The sequence below is a fragment of the Halyomorpha halys genome, unplaced genomic scaffold, assembly GCF_000696795.3.
Source record: "Halyomorpha halys isolate HHAL.00 unplaced genomic scaffold, Hhal_1.1 Scaffold214.1, whole genome shotgun sequence".
Classification (NCBI taxonomy): Eukaryota; Metazoa; Arthropoda; class Insecta; order Hemiptera; family Pentatomidae; genus Halyomorpha; species Halyomorpha halys.
The window spans coordinates 1018919-1042822 of record NW_027110944.1 but is presented as its reverse complement, the minus strand read 5'-3'; the positions used below and the strand labels follow the sequence as shown (position 1 = coordinate 1042822).

General features: G+C 31.2%; 1 protein-coding gene across 7 annotated transcripts in view; it reads right to left on the bottom strand.

Moving 5' to 3' along the window:
• Positions 1-6733: 6733 nt before the first annotated feature.
• Positions 6734-23904, bottom strand: part of cyst (rho guanine nucleotide exchange factor 18 cysts) — a 168338-nt gene continuing 151167 nt past the window's right edge. For all 7 annotated transcript variants that reach the window (XM_014418966.2, XM_014418963.2, XM_014418965.2 and 4 more), the window contains 3 exons: positions 13701-13976; positions 10510-10755; positions 6734-7485 (listed from right to left, as the gene is read on the bottom strand). In XM_014418966.2, the coding sequence (XP_014274452.1) occupies positions 7345-7485; positions 10510-10755; positions 13701-13976 (663 nt within the window). In that variant the 3' untranslated portion in view covers positions 6734-7344. The remainder of the gene's footprint in view (positions 7486-10509; positions 10756-13700; positions 13977-23904) is intronic.

Sequence of the window (23904 nt, the reverse complement as noted above, 5' to 3'; positions counted from 1 at the left end):
CTAGATTATATTGTAATGTTAGCGTTGCCTGTAAAAGTGTCTATTTCTCATAATAATAGCAGTGTCGTCAGCATACGTCGCAGATAGTAATTTGTTGTCTGTCAGTAAGTCATATGTGTATATTTATAAGAGAAGCAGGGGCAGGATAGAATCTTGAGGGACTCATGTAGATATTGGTTTCTTCGATGAATTCGCTGAGCTTTGTTGTACAGACAATAAGCAGTCATGCAAAAATTATAGTAGAACTAAATAGTAAGTGCTTGGGAGAATTGGTTTTAGTTTAAAATGGTAAGAGAAGAGTTTTTAAATTAAAAAAGGTATCCTGTAGATAAGCGAAATCCAAATTGGTGATATTAATTCTAATTAAAAATAAATTACATTGAAGGTGATTTTTAAGCCAGCTTACAAAGGAGGATAACGATACCTAACACGTCTCCCAAAATGAACCCAACCCACAAATGTTTTGTTGGGTTCTTTTCGGGAGTTTATTTTATTTTATTTTACCAAAGAGACCGGAATTCCGTGGAATTGTATCTTTCGTTCCTGGGCTCCAAATTCCGCTAAAACCCAGGAAAAAATCGAATAATTGAAAAGAAATTTAAATAACACTAATTTTATTCTGCACAAAAATGCACGTTTCCGGGTTTCTCCACAAAATTCCACGTTTTTAGGTTTTTCTGCACAAAATGGCACATTTTACTCATTTTAGGCAAAATTCTACTATTTTGATTTTTGCTTAATGCTTTTACTAAATTTTATTTAATACTTTAACTAAATTTCTCATATTATGTATGCCAATATTTATTCATTTTTTTCCTTATTTAATTTATAGTTTAGAAGTACCAAAAATCGAGGTCAGGCAGTTCAATGATTAACAAATATTATGAGGCACATTCAATCCAACAAAAAAAGAACAAGTAAACACAAGTGAGGTACGTTCATTGAATAGTATTAACCAATGGCTTGGGGTAACTATTAAAAAAGTCTCTTACGAATGAGCTTGTTATTGTTTTAACTTGATTAATCCTCCATTCTCCCATCTAACTTTTGTAATTTTAAACTTAAACAAAATACCGAAAGAGAATATATTTTTGAAGTTTTTTTCCATTGATTAATTACTTGTTAGTTTTGTGGTTATTGCTAAATTCGTATGTAAATATCCAATTGAAAGACTAAGTGAAGAATATGCTATGAGAAATATTAAGGGAAATTAAAAAATGAATTTTGCTTGAAAGAATATTATACTCCAATTGATATTATATTATACATAGCTGCTTGCGTATTTTTCTAAAATTTAAAATTGAGGTACTTTTAAGAAGTTTAAAATTGAACAATAGTCTTCATAATAGGGATATAAAATGATTTAATGCAATTAGTCTCATCATAGGTTAATTGAAGACTTATATTATTGGACCAAATATCAGGTTTATAATCAGAGAGGTTTAGTTTTTTAAGGATGTTTTAGAGAGTATTTGGCAAGTTTAATTAGTTTTACATGTATTTATATTATACATTGAACATTAAAGTTGATTATTGCAGGATTCGGATGTTTAATACACATTTTGGTGTTTTAGTACACGATTTTCCACATTTTGGGTTTTTTACTGTAAATTTTTCGGTTTTTCAATGCACTAAAACCCGGTCTCCAGTTAAAAGTAATCAGTAGCAAAGAAAAATGAATTTATAAGGGTGTAGCCCGAAGCAATGTAGTAATTATTGTATATAATAATTATTATGAAATAAAAACTTTTATCTAAAAAAAAAAAAAATGTTACTATGTGCGGACGTGCATTATATTGCATCAAAATGAACTGTTCTCCCAGAAATGGATCAAATGAGATCACTGCCTATAGGACCAGTGGCGTGAGAGGAGGCGCTTTTAGGTGGCGGCAAAATTTAACAATAAAGTCCGTACAATACACGATAAATATGATTGTTACTACCAAAAATGTTCTTTAGAATTTTAGTCTTTTAAGTTGAAATACCTAAATAAAGGGACGTCCATATATTTACCGCCCTGGCGGCTGACACCTACTCTACGCCACTGTTTAGCACCAATCCCTCAAGGCACGTTAGAGCAGTCAGGGCCCCAGTAATAATAAAAATCAATTCAGTACGAGCGTGGAAATTTAGTCCTACCCAAAACATAAATGATTGCTAGAAAAGGCTATGACCCACGAAGAGTACATTAAGCAAACCGCTCTCCTGACTATCTCCATACTCTGTTGTCAAGACCTACTGAGTGCCACAGACGGAAGAGGGACTCGCCTGAAAACAACCGCACCCTATTGCTGGACGACAAATAATCTTTTTTCTCTGCGATGATGGCAGCAACACCATGGTGTCTTCTCTAAGTCCTAGCCCCTCAGTCTCAACCGTACCGCCTACCGTTGAAGCCTGTCTTTGATCCTCAGATGCAAATAAATGGCGATTTCTCAGTATCGAGCGTTTAATCGATCGTCAGATTGCGTTGTGGCCTTTGGTGGGATAGCCCTTCTATCCTAACTCTTGTCTCCCGGAATCACTTGTTTTCGTTGTGTTTGATGGACTTAGCTACTCGAGGCGTTCCTGCAATGAACCAGACACTCCAGCCTTATTTACGGGTTACGCCTTCATTTGAATGAACCTTATATAGAAATAAACGTCTTTTATCTATTATGAAACTATAATAGATAAAAGACGTTTGTTGATGACAAAAACAAAAAAAAAAAAGTTATTAAAAAAATTAGCTTGTTAAGAGGTAGTACAGCCTACTTATAGTTGAGTCTGTTAAAGCAGCAATTCCCAAAGGATTTGTAGCAGTCAGCGAGCCAGCACGTAGTACCGCTATATCCCACCAGGGGCCAGCACTACAAGCGCCTAAGAAGCTGTACAATTGTATATAAGTTATTATTATAAAAATACGATCTGTTGTATAAAAATGTATATATGTTAATACGAATATGTAAGAATTTAATTATAAAATAAAAAGAGATCGAGCAATAAGATTCTACGGAACTACCTCAGGGAGAGCTAAAAGAGTGAACTCTCAGTGATTACCGATCACATGAGGCCTTTAACTGTCGAGCCTTCTCCAGATCCAGACAGATCACTCGATGCTGACACTCTACCTGAGATAGAGAGGTTTATTGCCGTTCCGTTCTCTTAAGAATTGTTTTTTTTTTGTTATGCTCATAGACTATGTCCTATCTCCTTTCCTTACTCCAGCAATCTTAGTCCGCCGGCTTCATCTCCGCAACTAAGATTGTAACCTATTTCCTATCAGTTTCACTGGCCCGCCGCTTCATCTCGGTAACCAGTAAGCTGGTTCCTATCATGACAGTTCTGGTCCGTCGGCTTCATCTCCGCAACTAGAACTGTTACTCTGCCTCATTTTCTCTCACCTAGACCTCCTCTACCTAGTCAGTGTCCAGGGCTCATCCCCTGGCACGGCCTTCCTTTCTTAACCGTAATTTAATACGTCTTGTCGTGGGCCTTCTGTTAAGAGACATCAGGCTGGAGAAATCGCCTCAGACCCGACAATCCCGACAGATTATTTCAATGCAGGTTGCCCAAGCTTACCAGAGCAGGCTGGTTTACTTCAGACAGTAACCAAATTACTCAAAAAAATAAGCACATAACTCATTGTATCCTTTTCTTTTTTTTTCCTACTGAATGTATTTTTCTTTTATTATCCATTTCTGGGTGAATAAGTCAAAAACTTGTACTTTTTGTTTCTCAAAAAACATATTGTTTGAATCATTCATTCAGTTTTATGATAAAGTTCGAAAAAAAAAAAAAAAATATTCTTGAAACTATCTTATAATTTTCTACTTTGTTTGAATAAAAAGCAGAGACAATTGTTGTTAAACTTATAAGTTTTATGAAATTGTTTTTTTTTTTTTGTTGTTGTTTTTTTATAAAAAACTTTTGGACCTTGCTTATGTTTTTTTTTCTCAAACACTTCAAATATTGAGCATTATTTATAACTGCAAAACACTAGGTTTAAACTTTCAGTAATTAAATATGAAGTTGGAAATTAGATAAAATTTTTACTCTAACTGAATCATACAAAAAGAAATGACTGACCATATAAACATCACTAAACAATTATTATAATTTATTTAGTCAACTTTTTAAAAAATATCTTTGTATTTATCATGGTTCATAAATAAAAGGAAGCAAAAACTTCAGAAAATTATTGTTAGGACATAATTGAAAGATTGCAAAACAAACTCTTAAGTACCTCACATACCGGTCAATAGCTAACCAGTTAATGTTTTGTCAATTCAGGGGTGAAAAAGATACGATCATATAAATGCAGACCTGAGACAGCATATTTCAAATTATACAATATTCTGAAGATGTGAAATGTTAACTGGTTAGTTATTTTTTAGTATTTGAGAGATTTGAGGTCTTGCTTTGGGATATTTAAGTAAAATTCTATTGTAATCCATATTTGATTTTAAATTATTTAAAACCTTCATCCTAAGCAAATTAAAAAAATAATATATTCATTAAAATGAATATATTGAAACTATAAATGCAATTTTAAGTTTCCGTAATAAAGGAAATTTCACTCATTTGTTTAAACTTAGATTGGAACATGAATGAAAACTTTTACTAACAAAGGGAGAGTATGGACATGGGTCATCGATAATAATGAAACATTTTTTGGTGACAGTAGGTTAAAAAATATAAGACACAAGTCCGAAGGTTCTTACCAATGCACCCTAGGGGAGCTGAGAAATTTTTTTAAAACTAATTTTAGTAATTATTTTTATAAAAATCATTTTTTGCATTTGGTATATAAGGTTATTGTATGAAATAGATTTTTTTTTTTAAATAAGAAAAAATATTTCCAAATGTACTACTAAGTTTAAATGTATAAAAAATTACAAAAATCTTAAGACATTTTGAGTAAAATAGGCTAAACTTTTATTTATTTTTTTTTTATAGAAAAAAGAAAATTAATTTTAGGATCTTTAAAAAACCTTAAAAAGGAATTATATAAATCAAAACTTGGACAATTTTGGAAGAATGATTTTTTTCTACCAATGTCCTGGATTCATAATTCCTAAATAAATGTTAAAAACTAATTGATTAGATTCTAAGAAAAAAAAAAAATCGCTTGGTCTACTTAATTTGAATATCGTTTGTTTTTTATTTTTTATTCATTCCCAAACATCAAAAGCTGCCAAAATACTTATCCTCCAACCATTCTATCTCTCTTTTACCTATCATAGGCAAAATTCTTGAGAAACTCATCTTGAAACACCTGTACCTCATCCTAGATTCTAACCACAGAATCCCAGATCACCATTTTTGATTCCGAACCTCCCACTTTACTATCCAGCAAAATCATTGTGTGGTTAATGTAGTCTCCCCTGCATTGGAGGGTGGAATGTACTGTTTTGAAGTCTTTCTTTATGTAGAATGGGCTTTTGATTGAGTCTGCCACCCGGGACTGCTATAAAAGATCAGTAAATCCCTACCCCCAACATACATCCTCATAATCCGTTCTTATCTATCAGACAGTATATTTTAAGTAAATCATAACAGAGCTTACTTATCCCTCTTTCCTGCTGGTGTACATCAGGGTAGTATCCTTGGTCCTATCCTTTATAAGTTATTACAGCTGATATCCCAACCTATCCTCACCCCGTATGCCGATGACAAAAGTCTATTATCAGTGAATAATGACCCTTCCATTGCATCACAAACCCTCTAATCCCACATCACCACACTTGAATGGTATAAAAACTGGAGGATTAAAATAAATTCAAATAAATCTCACCAAATCAAATTTACCCTTCATCATAAACCCATGACTTCCTGCCCCACAGTATCATTTATTAATATCCCACTTATTCCTGTTGAACAGATCCGTTACCTAGCACTACATCTGGACAAATGACTGACTTAAAATCCTCATACAAGACTGAAAAGACAGGAAACTGCTCGTTGATTACGATAATTACAACACTTACTAGAAAAATGGTCTAAACTTCCAACTAATTACAAAAGACTCATACATATGACTATAATAAGGCCTACCGAGTTAAGCTTTAGGGCTCCACTAAACCATAAAATTCCTCTCCCATACAATTCTTACTGTCCAAAATCCTTACTGCTGCTTACTTTGTCGAAAATTATATCATCCATCAGGACCTCAATGTTCCATACATTGCCGATTTGGCCAGAACCAGATACCAATCTTTCCATGACAAACTTTTTAACCACCCAAACCCATTTGCTTCTAACCTGGCTTCTCCTTCATTAACTGATAATCCTGCAAGTCATCTGAAAAAAAATGGCCTCGAGATCTCCTCTAAAAATTTCATTGGAGTTCTATCAATGGGTAGATTCTCCACATGTCTGTATCATTGTATAACGAACATCTAATTTACTGGTAGAATAGATTTTAATACCATCCTAAATATCAATAAATGCATTTTAGCTCATTTACTACGATCAACAATATACTTTTCCTTGGCTCCGATGGCACTTTAGTAAGAACCCTCAGACACAATATACATAATATTTTTTGACCTAGCATCAATAAAAAAAATTTCTTTAAAAACGGTGATCCCAGGTCTGTTGCCGCCCCTTGTAAGATAATTTCCCAAATTGAAACTGCTACATCTACCACAAATAGTCAACAAAATTTGAATGGTAAACATAAAATCAATGACAACTAGATAAATGTCTCAAAATGTAGAATGAAATAAAAATACAAATATTTCATGTCAGGTTTATTGTCTTCTGTATATTCATAATTTATGTAACAATAAGTATTAACGTTTTCTTGTAACAAATAAATTATATCACAACAAAACAAGAAAAATATATCAAAATAAATAAAAATAGTCTTTCAATATTACTTACTAACATACAATCACATCTTGTGAAACAGTCACCCCTAAATAATGTAAAAAGTTTCTTAAATAATAATAACATGGCATTATTACAATTTATTTACATTTATATTCAGTTTTAAAGGATTAATATAACACTTATTTATATATTTAAAAAAAAAATATACAGTAAAAAAGTATTTAACTTCAGCCATGCGTTAAGAAGTAAAATTATTCACATAAATTTGATACTTATAAGGAAGAAAGATTTATATGATATTTAATTTCACACAAGCATATATATTTTTTATTTCACTATCTCCATAGCAAAATATACAGAGGCTTCAATAAATTTGTGTATGTGTGAATAGTAATTTAAAAAAAAATCAAATAATATACAAATATATAACAAGTTACAATATTTTATTTACATGAATCATTAAATAATAAAATTATCAATAGTAAGTAGAAATGTACAATAATTACATTAGAAAAAGATACTTAAATATTAGAAGAAAATAACTTCTTCTTCAGTATTATGAGTAGGAACTGTTTCTTGATTGGCTTCAGAAGACCTTATTCGGAATTTATCAGGGAGCTTAGGGTAAGTATTGGTGCGACCTGCTTTAACTCCAGTTTTAGACTCTCCCTAAAATGATACAGTAAAATATCTAAAAACCTTAAAAGATAATAAAATAAAAGACCTTAAATTAACCAACAATTGGAAACATACTAAATCCCTAGATAATTAATAGGTCCTCGAGTGGAAGGTAAAGAAATTATCGGTAGATATTGAAGATGGAAAAGAAAAATTAAAAGAGATAGGCCATTAACAATTTATATCTGTAAACAATATATGGAACAACGAAAGTAATAATGATTTTAGACAAGGTGTTGGAAGGAGAGAGGAAGCTACAAGAAACTTTCCTTGTCAATGATAGGTTTATTATTAATACTTCTAGTATCCAGAAACAAGAACAATTTAACTCTTTAAGTACTCAAAAATAACAAACAATATGAAAAATTAGCACCAGAAGAACATTAGCAAAGCAACATTCCACTATCAAAGTTATTTTTGAAATGACTTCTAATCAAAGCTTCAAGCTGTTTTTTGACCGCACCCTGACCATCTTCCTTATATTAATTTCACATGGTCAATCATTGATCTTTTAATAATCATATTTATACTTGATTTAACCGCTTTTTAGAGCTGGAATGCATGGAAAATTAGATTGGTCCGGCTTTCTTTTTTTTTAATGGTAGTTGAAAATTACTCATGCTTTATATACCTTTAATCTTTAAAGATTATTGGAACAAGTGCTGACCCTGATGCCAAAATGTTACCTCAAAATTCGAAAAAGTTCCTACTACAACTTACTAAATGACAGGACATGTAAAAAGAATTGAATAAAATTTTTATTGAAGAATATATAAAGGGAATGGTGTAGCTCAGTTAGTAAGGCACTCCAATCCACCTAGGACCCATGAATATTTATTCTGTTGCATGGGATCAGGAGACCATCCTTCAGCATACCAGTCCTCGGCAAACTGGGTAACCTTAACTGGGAAAAAAACCTAGGGGTTCAGTCTGATCCAGGCCTAATCACCCTCTTGCTGAACAGTTGGTCAAGAAACAGTACTTCCTTACCAATTACTGAACCCAAAACGCTTCATGGCTTGTGGTGGTGCAGATTTTTTTAAGATATTGGTTCACAGGTGGATACTGTGTTCTCGTCATTATAATATTATTGGGAGAAAGTGTGAACACCGTGCTCTAACTATCCAATTTACTCCCAGATTAATTTTAGATATTTATTATAGGGCTGAAAAGAACCAGGATGTGTCAGTTAAACCATGGTTATCACTCTGACAAAGCCCATTAACTTCAGTAGTAATAAAAAAATAACACATTTTGTATGCTAGCAAATATTAAATCATCATAAAGCAGGCAAAATTTTTCAATGCTCCTCTACATTAAGCATACACTAGATTATTACAAAAGACTGAGCATGAATTCATTCATTTTAATTCATGAAAAATGATATTCCTAAAAAATCCTGTTAACTGAAAACAGGCAGTTATTAATCAAAACACACAAGGGCAAAACTCAAACAGTGGTTTGGCAAGATTGACTTGAAAAAAAGATTATGCTTCATATTTAGTGAAATTAAGAAAGTGCTTTTCACTTTGAACTGGTTTCATATGGCAGGACTATTGATGCTGAGCTTTACTGTGAAAAACTCAATATAGTATATAGAGTTTTAAAAGAAAATTACCCTCTCTTAGTCAATCCTAATAAAATGATATTTCAGTAAGACAAAACTCCTTCCCATCTTTCATGTATAGTTAAAGAAAATTTCTCAGGAAGGGGTGTTGGCACTACACCCACCCTACTTACAGCCCTAAAATTGCACATTTACCTAAGGTCATTTCTGGTCAATGGCACACTAACAGCACCAGCAGTTTGAAAAAACAAAGGTGTTAAATCAAGATGTGAGGAAGCCGTGGAAACCAAGGACTGGTATCACCACTAAATTTAGCATCTGCCAGAAGGTGGGAAATTGGGATTACAATATCGGATCAAAAGTTCAATACTGGTATACAGTATTTTTTAGATCTTAATACCGGTAGTATGTATTTGAGATAAAGAAAACAAAAACACAGATGTTTCTTTGTTTTATTTGCCAGTTTTATTAAGGAGAGTAAATACCACAAAAAAACATTTGTAACTTATAAATTATAACAGCATATAAAGAATCGCAAAAAAGTAAAGGAACATCTTAGGTATTTAAATCACAAAAAAGTGTAAATATTACTATTCAGTCTGTGGTACTTTTATAAATGTTTGAAATGTGATCTTAAAAACCATAATGCATTAATTGTAGTCACTAAGTCTGGAATGTAATTTTGTGCAAAAATTACCAACTGTCGAAAACGCTCTTTCAGCATGTTCGCTAGTTTGTGGAACTGTTAGCAATATACAGTGCAATATACTTTTTACAAGTATTTACTTCTAGATCACTTTTTCAAAATAATCTAAAATCCCAGATGGATTGGACTTAAAAACTGTGCCTAAATTTGTATCTTCATCGCAATTAGATTCTTTCCCCTTTAACAAATTTATATTATGTTTCATTTTTAAATGTGTATGGAGTTAAAACGTATACTATTTTGCTATGTTGGCGACTCCTGAACATATAGCGAAGACTATTTAAAAAATTTCCAGTAAAGACAGTACAAATGGCTCAAAATACCGGTATTCGGTGTCCCGCTATTGTAATCCCTAGTGGGAAAGTAATTGATGATGGTCAATATTTTAAAGAATAATTGTAATTTTCAGATATTATACTGAAGTTCAATTAAAACTTATTTTATGCACAAAAAATTTTGTAATGACCAAATAGATGAATATATCATAAACAGGAATAATAAAATTCATTGATAAGATCAAGTTTCCAACAGCTAAATAGAACAAATCATTAAAATATTTTATAATTATAATCATGAAACATAATTGAATCAGTTATTTCAGAAATAACACATGTATCATTTGTGAAAATAGCACGCTGCATTGCTTAAATAACCAATCCAATTAAGGTCCAGAAAAAAATGAGTACAAGAGGAAATTGGCCTGCTACTGAAAATGAAATATACAAGCAAAACTTGCTATTACCTGAATATTCTGCATCATTGCTGGACTTGAACCAGTTCTTGAATGAGTAGGAAGTTGAGGAGGAGTTGTACTTAAACGTTGATAAGCCATAGTTTTCTTAGTATCACCTCCTGCACCTTCCCTTAGTTTAAGTGGAAGCATTTGTTGAGGTCCAGCTAGAGAAGCAACAATGCTGTTACCACTGTTTCCTAACTTTGTGGCAAGTTTTAAAGGTAACTGCTGTTTAATTTGTACACTTGATGCCACCTGAAATATTTAAAATTATAATGAATTAAAATAAATACCCAAGGACATAGTTTAAATTCACATCCAGCATTACACAACTTTTGTTTTATAAAAATAAAATACATTAACTCTAAAGACAATTTTGATAATCCAATTCCAAATCATTCATCTGCCTATAAGACTGCTGTTTGCAATGTTTTAAATTTTTTTTATCAAACTATTTCAAATTTTTTAACGAGTTTTTGAATTTACTATTCTAAAGAAAGCTTCTTTTCAGTGATCTTGGGTCAGAATTCAATGCATTCCCAACATTACAATTGAAATTCCATAATTGATTATTGAATCAATTGACGACTTCCTCTAAACTAGGGGGGTCAAATGTAAGGTTCTCCCCAATGTTACCTTAATGCTGCATTAATTGAATTAATTTGATATTTTTTATTTTTTAGAGTTCTTTGTTGTTCCTCTTCTACTAAAATTGTAGGTCTGATTGAGCGAATCATCCGCCCTATCGGTATTTTCCTTATAGGTTTGAGATTTTCAAAATTCAAGAATTTCTCTTTTCTTGACACGATCAGGTTGGATCGACTGGGCTAGTAGATGGTGATTTCCGTGGTGGGGATGAGTCCTATACAAAAAGAGGAACTCCTGTTCTCAGGCATCTCTCAGATCTTTCAGTTAACGCTGAGTAAAGTGCTTCAGCCCAGTAGCAATGGCAGCAGAGGACATGTGAGCAAGGAAATTTCACAGTATGACTTCAAAAAAGGCTGGGTTTGCTGGACTAAACTGTTTCATGCCTGAAAATAAAGATTTGTTTTCCGTTTTTACAAAATTTAATTGAACCCTGATGAACCCTCATTAAATCGCAACATTGCTATTTCAATTTTTTAATTGTAATCTTCTAAAAATGACATATATTATAGCTGTTAACATTTTTTTGTCTTGGATGGTCAAATCATGTGTTGTAACTAAAGATAAAAAATTGATTTTCCCAAAAAATGGATTTGGTCTGTTAACAATATGGCTCATATAAATTACAAAGAATGAAAATATCTTGTGAAAGATACCACCAGTAATTTTCTGACAAAGGAGAATGATATCCTGAATAGACGGAGAAAGCAGTATATGTTAATGTTTAAGGATCCTGAAAGGCAAGGAAAAGAAAGATTAGAAAGAAAGTCACAAAGGAGTATAGAATATGATGGCTTTATATGGTAAAAAGAAGTGGAGATGGCAATGGAAAGGCTCAAGATAGAAAAAGCAGCCGGAAGAGATGGTATCTATCCAAAACTTATTAAATACAGAGGACAGGAAGTAATCAAAATATTTCAGGATCTATTTCAAAAAGTACATGATGAGAAAAACATTCTCAGAGATTAGGAATATAATGTCAACATCCCAATTCATTAAAAAGGTAGCCAGAGCACTGCAACAACTATAGACCTATATATTTTCATTGACCGCACCCCCAACCATCTTCTCCTCATTTTTCATCCACGGTCAACTATCTCTCATAATTATAGACCTATATGTGTTGTCTCAGGTGGTTCACAAACTATACTCTCTATCCTAGAGAAAACACTCTGAGGTATACTGGAAGAGGACCTTGAAGAAGAGCAAATCACCTTCAGACTCTAAAGGAAGATCTAGGGCCAGATATTTTCAATATGGTCATAGAAAAGGCGTGGGATCAAGATAAAAATGTCTATTTAGCTTTCTTGGATCTATAGGCTGCTTTTGACTCTGTGCCCGGAATTGAGATATGGAATGCACTGGAGGCAAAGGATGTCCCAGGAGAACTCATAGATGCCATTATATCCTATAAAATCTCTAAAGGAAAAGTTAGGATCAATAGAAAGGAGTCGGAAAGCTTCGACATGACTCTCTTCATGTCGAAGCTTTCCGACTCCTTTCCGCCTCAAACAGGAGGACAATTTATGCCCACTTCTATTTATTATACTGATGGACGAAGTTCTAAAAATATGTAACAGAAGAACGGCAGTAGTAGCAGTTGTTAGAAAATGGAATGTAGTTCTTTGAGGATAGTTCTTGCACAAACAATAATGTCCAGAATCTTCAGCATACTGTAGTGAAATGGAAAGTGGAGCTAGACAGAAAGGGCATGATTATCAATAACAAAAAAAGTAAAGTTATGCAAATTAGGCGAGAACCAGAGGATGTGCAGATCATCTGTAATGGAGAATCACTTCAAACAGTGAAAGACTAGGCATGGTTATTGTCAGAAATGGAAGATTAGATGAAGAAATATCTAATAGGATTAAAAAAGCAAACAACATATATTATCAGATCTGCAACACTGTTGTTGAGAAACGAGAGGTTGAGAAAAAGGTAAAACTGCACATTTTTAAAATGATTTACCTTCCCATTCTATTATATGGAAGTGAGAGCTGGGTTCCTCAGGATAGGCATTTAAGCAGAATCACTGCAGCAGAAATGAAATATATTGGAAGAGTAGTTGGGCCAACTTGGAAAGATCTCATAAGAAATAATAGGACAAGATTTAACCGAGATCTTAGAGAAAACAACAATTAATGTAGTTCGGCAATGTATACTGAATGAGCAAAAATCATAAACCATATAAATTCCTTGAAGCACGACCAACAGGAAGAAGACCAAGAGGCAGACCAAGGATGTCATGGTAGGATCGAATTACTCGACTAGGAGAGAAGAGAGGAAGAGGCTGAAGTCTATGAAAGCATTGGTAAGGGACCAGGACGACTGACATGCTTGGGCAGAGGTACCTCCATGCTGAAAGGCACAAAGGAGGAAAGAAAAGAAGAAGAAAATATCTTTTTTTTTTTTTTAAAACATTTTTTTAGGGGCAAGGAATTAGTTATTGTTAAAATAAATTCAACACATTGTTAAACTATTACATTATAAGAAAAATAAGTAACAATGCTGGGATTATTTTAAAATAAAACAATAGTTCAATCTTAAATATTTACTTTTTGTTGGTTAGTAGCACTAATTAGATTAAGAGGCAAGGTTGTAGATTTGTTTGCAGTATTTTGCTTCCACTTTATGGGATCAGATTTCCTTTTAGGAGGATCACTTGGAGGAGTATGTGTAACTGTATTAGTCCAAGAAATATCATCTGGTGATGTAGCAGCTGCAGCTAATGAAGGACTCATCACAATACCTTGGCTACTAAGTGTTTCTAATTTTCTGTAAAGTTTTTCTCTTTGTTGAGTGATGTCTGCCTGTTCAAGACGAATTTGTTCCTACAAATGAAAATGAATGCATGGTAAACAATGACAGTGAATGGCAGTAAATATCATACAACAAATAAATTAATAATATATACAAAATGCAAGATAACTGGATTAAGACACACTTAATTTTTTTGTAAGATACAAAAATAAACATGAAAAAATTAACAAGAATAATCATTCTGCATTTGTTTTCAATGCAGAACAACTTAGTATTTTTAAATTAAATAAGATTCACAATAATTATGTTTAAAGGTAATAAAGCAAAATATGAGTTATCATATAGTTGGTATAACATGTTAAGATAATAATTTATTTTAAAATGATTGGTTTGAATGATATTAGTTTTTTGGTGAATAATTAGTGAATTTCACTAACAAAATTTATTTAACAACACAATATAATATATAACTTATTAATATATACATAAATATATATATACAATCAAAATTAGCATCAATCTAACTGTTCTAAAATTAAGGACTGATTTATTTTTGGGTGAGTATGACCTTAGCAACTTCTGGTTGGACATTGAAATTCAATAAAAAATACATTATAAATGATTAAATGTAACATCATTTTACTTGGAAAGCTCTCACAAATACCCATGTTTTCTAGTAATGATATGTTCTTTTGATGCATATTGTTGTAAAAGCATATGCATATGTAGTTCCAGTAAAGGAAATTCTCATCTGTTGAACTGCTAATTCTAAACTGTAACTAGATGGATTTAAAACCAAAGACTGTCAGTGCTTGAGGTCTGTTCTTCACAGCATCTCAAGCCCAACCAATTTTTATATTTTCGCACATTTCAAGCATCAACTATGGGTCACAAACAAATAGTTCCTGTTTTTCAAGTGAAATTTGCTTAGGCACATCAAGATCTAGAAAAAATTCCAATTATTATGAGATGTGATTTTAACACAGATGAAATTTAACCATTCTTAAGATTTATGGAAGAAAATTTCAAGTTAAAATTGATCAGTGACAAAGATCAGACACTACCAAACTTGGTCTAAATTATTTGTATAATAATTCAGATATTATAAACCCACAATTTCTTTCTTGGAGTATCAATTAATAGAAATTGGTGAATAAAATAGATATTTCATTTAATTAACAGAGATTTTCCTCAATCAAATTCCATTCCCTAATTCCAAAATAATAAAATCCTCAACAAATGAAACATCTTAAGAAGTTTCACAAATATTTTTTTTATTTTGTAGTTCTTTTTTACTATGAAATTTCCACATATTTATTTAATATCATTCATAAAAAAAAAAAAGGGTACAATGATTTTTTCAGGTGTCTGTACAACACAAATGATAGTTTGTCACTGTACCCCTCCATGATTTCACTTATTTTTCTATTAAATAAAGTTTCAAACTTAATTAATAATTACAAATGTAAAGAAATTCATCTGTTCAGTTGATAATTTATGATTCTGACCTTCAAAAAGTATACTGAACAATAGGTACAATATTTACACAAGAATGAACACTGAACTTAATTTAACAAACAAAATTAGAGAAGTTGAAACTAAGAGACAACTGAGAATGGGAGATAAAGAAGTTTCGAAATTAAAATAAAGATGCTTTCAGGAAACTGAGAGGGCTGGTAAATGTTAGTATTTCCAAGTTTTTCTATTGTACTGCATAAAATTACTAACAACTTTAGTTGTAAGTACTGAGGATTTAAACAACATTATATCTTTATAATGAGGAGGAGAGGTTTGATTTCCTGTTGAATTTAAAATTAGCAATCAAAAAGGTTTTAATTAATTGTAATTGAATCTCTCTTTCCTGATGCATTACTGATTTAAGACAGTAAAAAATCTGTCTTTTTTTTAATGTGAACTTGTCCATGAAATTAAAAAAAAACAAATATATATAAATAGTTAACCGTACAATTTCAAATATGAAGAAGATGGTCAGGGTTGCAGTCAAAAAAGAACAAAATAGTTATCAACTATGAGGTTGGTTTGAAAAGTTCTCGTAATGTACTAGAAGAAGTGGAACTGACTTTATTTTTTCACATAGTCTCCCTGTAGACTAATGCATTTGGTCCAGTAATGTTCCAAAGCCTTGATCCCATCTCGAAAATGGGACTCCTCCAAGCCTGCAAAATACCTCTTCAATTCGGTTGTCAGTTCTTCTGTTGTAGGAAATCTCCATTCACCTAAGAAAATTTTCAGCTTGGGGAAGAGATGAAAGTCTAATGGTGCCAAATCAGGTGAATAAGGTGGATGAGGCAACAATCTGTACCTCAGTTCATGAACTTTTGCCATGGCAATAGCACTTGTGTGAGGGTGGCCGTCCACATCATTATCTAAACTTTCCCAACCAAATTTAAACTCACTGGTCCAATTGCCAACAGTTGAATATGAAGGAGCAGAGTCCCCCAGTGTGTTCTGAAAGTTGGCATGAATTTCCTTTGTTTTCATACCTTTTTTTACAAAGTACTTAATCACTGCTCGAATCTCAGTTTTTTCCATTGTCACAAATCACTATGCATAAAATAATAACAAAGAGTTGTCACTACCACTCATGCCACGTGTTCGCTCACAAAGGATGTGTGATTATTGCGTGGGAACCTCGTTGCTCTAGCACTGACATCTAGCGGTGATCCCGAGAGCTTTTCAAACCCCCTCATATTTATTGTCCGATGTTTCGCCCCACTTTGTAGGGCTTCATCAGAGCTAAAAAGATACAAAAACAACTATTCACGATGATAGATAAAAAAATCGTCTTGAACAGTTGTATTCGTATCTTTTTAGCCCTGATGAAACCCTACAAAGTGGGGCAAAACGTCGGAAAATAAATAGGTGATTACTGTTTTGTTCTTTGTTCACCGCAACCCTGACCATCTTCATATTTTAAAAAACAAATAGTTTTTTAATTTAAACTAACCAAATTATAACTTCATTCTTTTATAATTGTTTCAATAGTCTTTTAATGTGAATTTTTCCAAACTTTGTTTTTATGATTAAAAAAAAGTCCTTGAGTTTTATTTACTAATGACTAGTAATTCATTCTCTTCATTGAGGAATTAATAATTAAAATTTGTAATTAGAACAATATTTTCTAACATAAAATCATCATTTTAAATCTATTCTACAATATTATTTTTTAATCTGGTTATACAAATGCAAAGGTAGAATTTGACGAATTGTAACTGCTTTAAAAATTTTCATAAAATTTAAATTTATTTTTTTTCAAATTAGACAATGGTTACCAAGTGTAAAGTGGGATGTCTGATAAATCTAAGCTAATACCACTCTTTAGATAACACACCCCAGCCTAATGAATTGTTTCCCCATCCCTCTCATGGAACCACTTCCTTCAAACATATTCCTTATTTATAGTGCCAACTCTTTATGAACCTCCTTTTGTCTTTCAATCCATACATTTTATTCTATAGCAACTTTTAAACACCACTTATTTCTTCACCTACTTATTTATCAATATAGTGGACCCTAGTAAACAATATTAATTAATGTTTAAAGAAATACCTACGTCCTTTTAACAAATATATATGGTTAACAAATGAAAAAACATATTTATAAATATAGCAAAATAAATTAATAATAGTCTATAACACAAAGTTTAAAAAAAAATTATAGTACAGACACATGGACTTCTTAGCTTGTTGTGTAAAGTACATAATCTAATAAGACAATACATGCTCATGTATAAATTTAATGACCTAGACTAAAAACAAAAGATTTAAGTCAACTTTCCTCATTTAGGAGTATATACAATAATTTTTAAAAGAAATTTTCCTATAAGTTTGAATGTAGGTGGATTGGTTTTAATACTTGATGGTCACACTAAATTCCTTAAACAACTAAGCACACTGCCTGAAATACTTATTATGCTGATGTATCGTCTAATTATGACTGATTCACTCCACAAACATCAATTTTTATTTCACCCTCAAACTAGAATTGTTGATGATGCAAACAAAGTTAAATGGAATACATGAGAAAATTTACAATACTCAGTATCATATGTATCACTAAAAAGTCACAATAATGCTTAACCAAGAGATAGTGCAGAAATATATAATGACAGAAGAAAAGACTGTAAAAAGGTTGGCTGTGCCTGGCTATTCAGAAACAAAGATGATATTGAAATTATAAATACGAACAAACTGGAATCTCATTGTTCAAATAATGAAGCAAAGAACTTAGCAATACTTAAAGTAACACAATACATACTCAAAAAACTTTTAATAAGGGAATCAAAAGTGGATAATCTCTTTTAAAACACCCAGTTTATACAGATATTACACTTATATTGAGTACTTTCTGTGAAGAATGCTTAAGCTAGAGGAAACAACATTTATTACTGAAAGTTTCTTTTACTTAGAGAAACACAGAGGTATCGTATTTTCTTTCTTTTTTTTGTAATAGTAAATTTATAAACAAGTAACGGACTGAGAATGTTGAGTTGGACTTTGACATTGAGAGGATGTTCCCTTTGAAAAAGTGTTTCTAGATTTAAAATGATTGCATCACCTCGTAACCATCCATCCAAGTGCTGTTTCCATTAGAACTGCTTCTTCCTTTTCAAAGAATGTACTGCAGCAGTTTGTAAATGTACTGCAGCACATTTACAATATTTACATCTCGAACAAGCCTCCAGAAGAGCTCAATAAAAATTCATGAGTTTTATTCAAATTGAGGAACTGATTTATAGTAAGGGAAATAAAGAAATTCTCAGATTGGCTGAGAGATAATGCAAATCAGAAAACTATCACAACTTACCTCTTAAATAAAGAAATTGAGTGGAACTTGAACCTAAATTCAGCTCAACACTTTGAAAGCATCTGGGAGGCAGGAGTTAAACTGGTAAAGCACCATCTTACAAGTACCCAAGATTCTACATTTGAAAAATTTTACTCAACATCAATCAATATCAAATTCTAGACTATAATATTCTCTGACATCCAAACCCGAGGATTTTCAGTATCCAATTCCTGGTCATTTTTTGATAGGCGATAGTCTGATGGTGCACTACATACAGGATTGAACTAATAATGCTAACTACTGCCTCAGCAGGTAGTAGCTGGTGCAGCAACACTCCCAGCATTTCTGGAAAAAGCAGTGTTAGGATTACTTAGACACTTTGGAACAGAAACTTAAATGGACCAAATCAAGTCCACACAACACGAACATTGGGGATTTGCTCTTAAGCCATGACAAAACACCTCTCGTTTCTCTTATACCGCAACAATAATGACGGCCTATTACTACTATTAAATAAAACAGATAAAAGGATGTCAGTCAACAGTACACTTATTTCTTATTGCTTCTTTCTCAAAAAAATTTAAAAACCTAAATCTAACTTTAGTTGATTGACTAGTGGAATTTTTTTTCTAATTAAACTGACACACAGGCAGTCTCTGTTTTATTTCACCCTGTTGTAAGCTGTTTTGAATATAATATTAACTAATTTTTACCCAGGAATTGCTTTGTGTTTAAGTAAATTTAAAGTTACATCGCAAATAAAGGAAAATATGGCCAAAATGAATTTTATATTTCCAAAAAATAATTCATAGCAAAACATTTTTAGATAAAAAACAATAATAAACAGTTGTGTAAACACACACACACAAATTACTTCTCTAAAGTAGGGAAGTGTTAATTATTATTATAAATTGTTGTCAAGTGCAATTTTTCAAGGAACGGAACCTATATATTGCAGTGAATTTTTTTTTTCTTTTTTAATATAACAAATTCTTGTGAAAATAATGCTGAGTTTTTTTGTCAGTTTGGAGGGGTAAAGAGTCTTTCTTTTTGATCAAATAGTTCCTTTAAAAATGATTATAAGTAAACAAACAATTTGGAATAGAAATAAAAAAAAACCAAGAACAGATTCCCTAACAAAATATAGCTCTAAGTGGCTGTGCCAATTATTGTTTACTGGAAGAGCCAGCCATAGATTGCACACTTGGCCAGTCTCTTAACACAAAAAAGCAATGCCTCCTTCATTTTAATTTAATAAGGGTAAATCATTTAAAAAAAAAATCATTTTTTAATTTAAAGTGAAAATAAAATAAAAATATAAATAGTAAACATGACATTTACAGATATTTATTTGGAATCTTGTCATAATCAAAAAGTAAAGTAAAAATCATTCCCAATATGTAAACAAACAAAACGACATAATCAGGAAAAAGTAATTTAATGAACTAATTTGCAATTATCAATAAGAAAAAATGTGATTTTCAACGTGTACAATAAATGGCAGCATAGTTTTTAAATTACATTTCTAGAATCAATTAATAATTAAAAAAACAAATAAAACAAGAGAATATTTAGCATATTCTTTAATTTAATAAATGTGAGTATTCTTGTTTTTCATAGCATGCTTTGGAGATATGAAGTAATGCAAAGACAGGATGGGAATATCGTATAGTATAACACATTTTGTTTTGGTCAAAATGAACTACAAACATTGTACAGACACCAATATCATGAGACAATTGAAAAATGCTTATGGTGGGTTGCACTAATATCCCAATACCCTCTAATAAAAAAAATAGCAGAATATCACTACCAGCTTAGAATAATGAAGTACAGAAAATATGCAAAACTGGCACAAAATTATACTAACTGATGAGGCATATCTTTATACTGACAACAAATGCCGAAGGAGCTACAGGGAACCAAGGATGCACACCAGGCCACAGATCATGCTTCCTAAAGTGCAAGTTGAAAAATGGTGGTTTCATGGCAGGGAATTATGCTGGGAGGTGTACCTCACTGCACCTTGGTGAAGCCAACATAGTAATGACTCATCATATTGAGGGTATTTCTGAAGACTACCTTCCATTCTTAACCAGATGTTCACTGGCTATGGATTGCACTCTCTAGATGAAAACAGGTGATCACATGTACTGTAAGAATTGAGAAATTATAGAACTCAGCAGCTTCTCAAATTGTAACAGCAAAGATATATGCTCCCACATCAGTGGGACTTATTTGGCTGAAAATCAGTGATAACATTATGAAAACTGTTTCAAAGAGGAACAGACAAATGTACAAAATTCAAGAATACTGAAAAGGCTTTTATAAGTTTTCTAAAGACAGAAACAAATAGATGATATAACCAGCTCCTTAGTGAAAAATTAATTTTCATATCACTACATTATTTGATTTTTTAAAACTTATAACCTTTTAATATTTAGTCAATAATAAAGTATATAAAAACTAATGTATATATATATAATCTTGAAATATCATTATACATATACATACATACACACATACATAAAGAATTAAATACATATTCATTACACAGTTAGCCCTTTGACAACAGAATGGTCAGGCAGAAAGTCATGCCAGTGGGATAGTGACCTTGAGAACACCATTAGCTCCCTGTGACGGAATAATCTGAATGCCTTTTTTCAAGCAGTGTTAAAAATGTATGTTGGTTATTTAAAGACCTGCCCAACTAACTAATTCTAATCAATTAATTTTAATATTTAAAAATTAGAAAACTAACAAATTGTATATAGATATATATTAAAATTTACAAACCCACAAAGCTAATTAATTCTATTTCATTTTAGTATTTACAAATTATGAGGGAAAAAAGGGTTAGATGTAAATTTAAATGAAAAAAGACAACAAAAGCCAATTCAAAGTCTCCCAGCTCACTTCAAATTCTATAAATTGAAGTCATACCATATCTAACAGTTAGAAAATGTAGTATAAATTCTCTAAAATGTCACTAGATACTGGCAAGGTCAAACTATCTTGAAAGAATGTAGTTTCCAACGGCTCAAGATGAAAAATTATAAAAGCAGTAGTCCATCACTTACAGTATTCTCTCCATCACAACTGCACATTGTAATCCATTGACAAAGGGATAACTTATGAAAATAACTGAATCCACTTCTTTTACGTATATAGCTTTAAATAATAATATAAATAATAAAATTCTAACTTCTAACTTTATGTCTAAAGCCCTATTCACAATTTGAGTTTTTATTTGACCGCACTTGGACCACACAATCAAATTTCTGATATTAATTTGAAAATTAAAAAGAGGACAAGATACAGAAATTATTGTTACTGCAGTAGGTTAAAATTTTACCTTAAAGATTAAGGAATACAAACACTTTATTAAGGAAAAGAAATTAGATTACCATCAACTCATGGTATATATCTATAAGGATATATTCTTTAAACAATACAAAGATATACAATATATTTTAAATAATCTTTAAAAAATACAAAAAAGAGCAAGTGCACTTCATTTCTAATATCGATCTCCAAGGAAATCAAACTAACTCAAATGTGATTATCAGACGTAGTATATCCAATGGTAAAGTGTGAAAACTCAAATGACAATATAGTGAAAAATGAATATATATACCTTAATGTACCTCTTCATTATAAAACTATATAATAATATGTTTAACTTAATTTATTATATTATCATTATTTTTTGTTCTAGTAAAATATTTAATTCCTACATATGTACTGTATTTATTTTTATTATTCATGTAATTTTAGTTCTTGTTTTAAATTAATTAGTTGCTTTTCTCTAACCTCATGTTTTAGTTGTATTTTATTTTATATTTCATTTTTTTTTATTCTGCTCACTTATCTTTTTACTATTCTAAGTATAATAATAACACATTTCAACGTTAACTCCACTTTACATACATATAGTACGCGGTTTTGCATGCAGTATGTACAATTTTTAAATAAACTCCTCTTGCATAGGGTTACTATACAGGAGAAAAAATAAATAATATATATATATATATATAATTGTCCAATTATTATCTATACTTGTATGGAATATTTTTAGAATTTTTCTAAGATCTCATACCTATCATCAAGATTACAGAATCAGTCATGATTTTAAAATCACTTGAATTAACCTTTGTAAGGCAACTTAGTAGCCTAAAAGTGGAGAAAGAATTTAAAAAGACAGATGGAAGAACAATGTTCCTAGCCATTGTAAATATGGCCAAATATCATTTTAATGAAAGTAAATAAACAGAGACAGTATGAAAGGAGAATTATTAACATCTTTCCAGTTTGAGGAAACTTGTAATTAAATTATATTATTTTAAAATAATATATAAAATAAGAAAGAGCTAAATTGGTATTGGAGGATAATGGAATGAAGAACAATGAAACAGGAATGAGTGCTCTAGTTCAATAATTATCATGTTCAAAGATAGATCTTTTGTTCGGAATAAACAAAATACATTTAAATAGCAGTTTGCTCCACATACTATTTGAATCAAGCCCCTGATGTCATCTATACAACAGGATAAGGTCAATTTGATTTGATTTAGTTCAATAGGACTTACTTATATGCCTCGAAGACATTCTAAACCAGGAACAATGTATTACTGACTAATGAAGTACATTATAAAACATGAACAAAATAATTTCCTGCTAATAATTTTGGTAAAGCTTCATTTCTAAGTTCATTTTATTTTCATATATTTCATAATTTTAAATATTTTATTTAACAACAATTTCTAAAAATGAAAGAATTTCAACAACAATAATACACAGTTGCCAATATCTAACCTGAAAGATTAAAAATTAACTTGATGGACACAGTATGAAGGATTAATTCATCAATCTGATAATTGAAACATTTCCAGATTAATGATATTTTCATCTATTACAAAGGCACAGCATAGAAAGTCAATAAAACAATCAAGGATCAACAAAACTCAAGCATTCAACTACTGTAGGAAAACTATAGATCAATTATTTACTCGTTGCTCTTATTAATAGTATCAGCTAAATTTAGGAAATTAATGATCAATAACACATCAGTGATATTTTCATCAGATTAACTTTGATAATTTGTATCATAAATAACAGGTGCGTAATGTCATTTGAATAAATTATTAAATTCAAATTCATTTGAGTAGGCACCTAAACTAACATATATAT